This window comes from Bidens hawaiensis, unplaced genomic scaffold, assembly GCF_021521415.1.
Source record: "Bidens hawaiensis isolate Kalapana, Puna unplaced genomic scaffold, B.hawaiensis_p1.1 tig00018570_1, whole genome shotgun sequence".
NCBI lineage: Eukaryota > Viridiplantae > Streptophyta > Magnoliopsida > Asterales > Asteraceae > Bidens > Bidens hawaiensis.
The window spans coordinates 82818-87473 of record NW_027492812.1 but is presented as its reverse complement, the minus strand read 5'-3'; the positions used below and the strand labels follow the sequence as shown (position 1 = coordinate 87473).

General features: G+C 37.1%; 1 protein-coding gene across 1 annotated transcript; it reads left to right on the top strand.

Annotated features, from left to right (window-relative positions):
* Positions 1 to 211: 211 nt before the first annotated feature.
* LOC143556412 (disease resistance protein RML1A-like) lies at positions 212 to 4645 on the top strand. Its single transcript, XM_077045737.1, has 4 exons — positions 212 to 816; positions 1296 to 2442; positions 2507 to 2935; positions 3039 to 4645. The coding sequence occupies exons 1-4, from the start codon at positions 299 to 301 to the stop codon at positions 4629 to 4631; spliced, it is 3687 nt and encodes a 1228-aa protein (XP_076901852.1). The 5' UTR covers positions 212 to 298; the 3' UTR covers positions 4632 to 4645.
* Positions 4646 to 4656: the final 11 nt, after the last annotated feature.

Genomic DNA, 4656 nt, shown 5'->3' with positions numbered 1-4656 from the left:
GGTCTCTAGGGAAACAGCCTTTCTATTCTTTGGAATGGAGGTACGGGTTACTTACATCCCATCCTCCCCAGATCTCCCTAACAACTTTGTTATTGGTGAGATTTTTAATTGGTATGTTTGTTGTTTAAAATACAACTAGTCGACTATTATTAACAAGGAAACTAAGTTTCCAGGAAATATACTACAGATGACTTTTGACGCCACAGAGTCAACTTCATCTCCGATCATCTAATATCCAACCATTTGCTTCATTAGAATTACAAACCCGTTTCGAATTTGCTTATTTTCATTATTCACCATGGTTCTTCTTACCGAAATTTCAGCCGAGTCTCCTTCTACTTACGATTATGATGTATTTTTAAGCTTTAGAGGCACGGATACTCGCTATAATTTCACTGATCATCTGCACAAGGCACTGCTGGAAGCCACAGTCGACACATTTTTGGACGATACGGAGATTCAGATAGGAGAGTGTTTAAAACCGGAACTGGAGAGTGCGATTAGATCATCTAGAGCTTCTGTTATCGTGTTGTCCCAGAACTATGCATCTTCCACTTGGTGCCTTGATGAACTTGCACTCATCATGGAGCAACGAAGGACCTCCGAACATATTGTTTTCCCTATCTTTTATCATGTTGAGCCCACCCATGTTAGGAAGCAACGAAACAGCTTTGGGGAAGCAATGGCAAAGCATAAACGGAGGATGGAGGCGGAGTTGGATGAAGAGAACAGATGTCTATGGGCTCAGAAGATAAAACAATGGGAGAAAGCACTTACAGAAGTTGCTGATTTAAAAGGGGAAGAAGCAAATGGCAGGTAATTAATCACTTCCTTTGTCTTGTTTTTTTATGGGTGTGGTTAACATACAAACTCAAAAACATGAGAAGCGAAGCGAAAGGAAGAATTGGTGACATTTTAGTAAATACTTGTGTAGTACACTAGTTAACGTAATAAATTACACTACTTGTATATTTGTAGTGCAATTTTATTACTCTAGTTTTTTTTGTAATGTAGTAGTTACGTTATACAAGTATTTACTAAAAGGCTACCGTGTGTTTATTTTTTTCATTCGGTTCGCACACTTTGCACCGAAAATGTTGTTTGCATTAGAAATTAGATCCATCTTCTAGCTATATTAATTTCTGGGAAAGTGTATGAAATTACACATGCTTTTATATTATAAAAAATCAAGAAAATATTTAAGATCGAAAGGGTCTAACGCACAAACCCATGATGCTGATGAGCTTATTTCATCTATTTACTACTGTCTTATTCTCTTATGGAATCTATTCCAGGAGAGAGACTATACTCATTGAAGGTATAGTTAAAAAGATAAGTTGCAGATTAGATATACACAAAAGGAGTGAAATCCCGAAACTAATAGGTATGGAGGCTTCCGTTCGGACCATCACTTCATTCTTGAAAGATAAATCTGGGCAAAGCACTGATATTCTCACAATATTGGGAATGGCTGGAATTGGAAAGACATACTTAGCAAACTATGTCTTTCAGTTGCACTATCTTGACTTTGATAGAAGCTGCTTTCTTGAAGATATCGAGAGGAGGGGCGCACCACCAAATGGATCACTACTTGATTTACAAAAACAACTCCTTAAAGATATTCGAGCGTTAACTTGGATGGACATAAGCAATGTTAATGCAGCCACCTTTAAGATTGAGAAATCACTTATAAGGAAAAGAACTCTTCTTGTGCTTGATGGTATAAATTGGTTAGAGCAGTTGGATGCGTTAATCGGGACAAAAGGCCTTCATCCGGGAAGCAAAATCATAATAACATCTAAAGATGGATCGTTAACGGAAAAATGTAGGTTGTTTAAGGCACAAGTTCCACCAAAGCATGTTAAGCATATGCTTCAAGGCCTAAATGATAAGGAATCTCTTCGTCTTTTAAGTTGGCATGCCTACGGACGTAATGAACCCAACAAAGGTGACAAAAGACATATAATGAAGGTTGTAGATTATTGCAAAGGGCATCCGCTGGCTCTTAAAGTTCTGGGCAGTTCTTTCCGTAGTGAAGACGCTACATGGGATGATATCTTACAATCACTAAAGAACAAAATAAATCCAGATATTACAAAAGTCTTAAAAGTAAGTTTTGACACTTTGCCATCTGAAAAAGACAAGGAATTGTTTAAACATATTGCTTGTTTATTCATTGGTGAAGACCGAAAGTGTACCGAGGACATATTAAAAGCTTGTGGTATATGCAAATCATCAGGGATCAAGGTTCTCATCAATAGATGCCTTCTCACTATAGGATATTCTGATAAGCTGATGATGCATCAACTTCTTCAAGAGATGGGGAGAGATATAGTCCGGCAAGAATCACCTAAGAAACCATGGAAGCGCAGTATATTATGGCATCCTGAGGAGTGTTTGGATGTGTTGCAAACTAAACAGGTAAAATCAAGTATATCTATTGTGTCTACTTTGATTAATTAATATTACTATGTATATACATATAACTTTAGTCTTTTATTCTTAGGGAACAACATTAATTCAAGGGCTTGTCCTTGACATGAGAACATTTAAGAATGGAACATCGAAAAAACCAAGTAGTGCTAATATGAAAAAGTTTGGACTTAGATCATATTCATCATCCAGTTGGGTTCACATATTACTGCTCTCTGTTTTTTGGTGGTTATTTGGTTGGGTTTCCGGATTGTGTTCCTCGTCTCGTAAAACAAAAGGTGACTTTGAGACACTTGCTTTAAATGAGATGCGCAACTTAAGACTGCTCCGTCTTAACTATGTACAACTAAGTGGATCCTACAAGAACTTTCCTCAAGGTTTAAAATGGTTATGTATGCATGGATTCCCTTTGAGTTGTATACCTTCAGATTTACAAATGGAGAATATGGTTGCTCTTGACATGTCTAATAGCAAACTACAACAGCTTTGGAAGAAGCCCAAGGTACAAAATTCTAGAGATATATTCTACTTATTTGCTACTCATTGTTAAATTACATTGTCACGCTAACATGCATCTTGATTCTATTTATTTCTTAATTTATCAGCTTCTCGGGTCATTGAAGTTTCTTAATCTAAGTAGTTGCCATGCACTTGTTAGAGTGGGTCACTTCTCTGGTCTTCCTTTACTTGAAAGGTTGATACTAGCAAGATGCACAAGTCTGGTTGAGGTCTGTGAATCAATTGGCGCAAATTGTAAAAAACTTGCACTCCTTGATTTGAGTAAATGTGATAAGTTGAAGGAACTTCCGAGAAGCATAGGAAAGTTAAAGAACCTTACTCAACTTTTATTAGACGGTTGTTCGAATCTTGGCGAATTCCCAATTGAAATGAAGGATATGGAATCGCTTAAAATTCTAAACGCTGACAATGTTAACATGAAGTTTCATAAGTCCTCCTCCTCCTCTAACATGGTATTGAGAAATTCCAAGTCTTTTGTTAGTTATTTACCAAGATCACTAGTAAAGTTGTCTCTTAAAAATTGTAATTTGTATAATGAATCTTTTCCATTAGATTTTAGTAGCCTTTCAATGTTGGAGGAGTTGTATTTGGATAGAAACCGAGTTGATTCCATGCCCGAGTGTGTGAGAAGCCTTAGTAGGCTGAAGATACTCAGCTTTTATGCGTGCTTTAACCTGAAAAATGTCTTGTGTGCTCCAATCCTGTTAGATTCTTTGGAAGTAGACAATTGTTCATCATTGGAGACAATAACATTTCATCCAGAAAAGTTAGCTTTACCTGTATTCAAATGTTTCGATTGCTTGGCCCTTACTGAGATTCAGTACAAGTTTAAAACCCAAGCTTTATCAGAAATTGATGAAGGGATACTACATGGTCTGGGGTGGATTAATATAGAATATTTGAACCATTACCGATTTTTGAAAGCCGATTTGCATGGAGCGTACATTTGGCCAGGAAGAATAGTTCCAGCACAGGTGGTTGTCTCTTTACATATATTCAATTTCCACCTTATAATATGCATTTATATGTGTAAGTTATATAAGCTAATAAAACTTTTATATGGACAGATGCTTTATGAACATGGAATATTCAGCACATATCTTCAAGGGCAAGAGGTTCCAAAATGGTTTACTCATAGAAGCAGCGGGTCTTCGTTTACCTTGGATTCATCTTCTAAAAAGGGTAAAATTCGAGGGCTAAACGTATGCATCGTGTATACGATTTCAAACGCGTCAGATGTTGGCCCTTCAAGAATTAAAATAAGCAATCTGGCAAAGAACTCCTCCTGGACATACCAGCCTAGGATGTTTGCTGCCATGGAACACAGTCAGTTTAAGCATGGTCGTAAAGCTGTTGTAGTTTGGTTAAGCAACTGGATGTTTAACAAAAATGAGTTTGAAGATGGTGATAAAGTTAGCATTCAGTTTAGTGTAAAATTTAAAGATATTGTAGATTTACGAGAACCTTATATTTTTCATGATAGTGGAGGGGCGGATCGTGCAAATGTAAGAGAGTATGGTATTAGCCTCGTATTTGATGATGTTGGAGGAAACCAGAAAGAAGATGCTTTGGGTTGTTACAGGTCATGGAAGCACATCATCGGTGGGGATCTCTCTGCTTTTGAACTATCCTCAAAGCATTACCTTCTAGTACCCTCGCCTAGGTATGTTGTAGCCTAGCAGTATTAAAGTGTGTGAAAAGGTA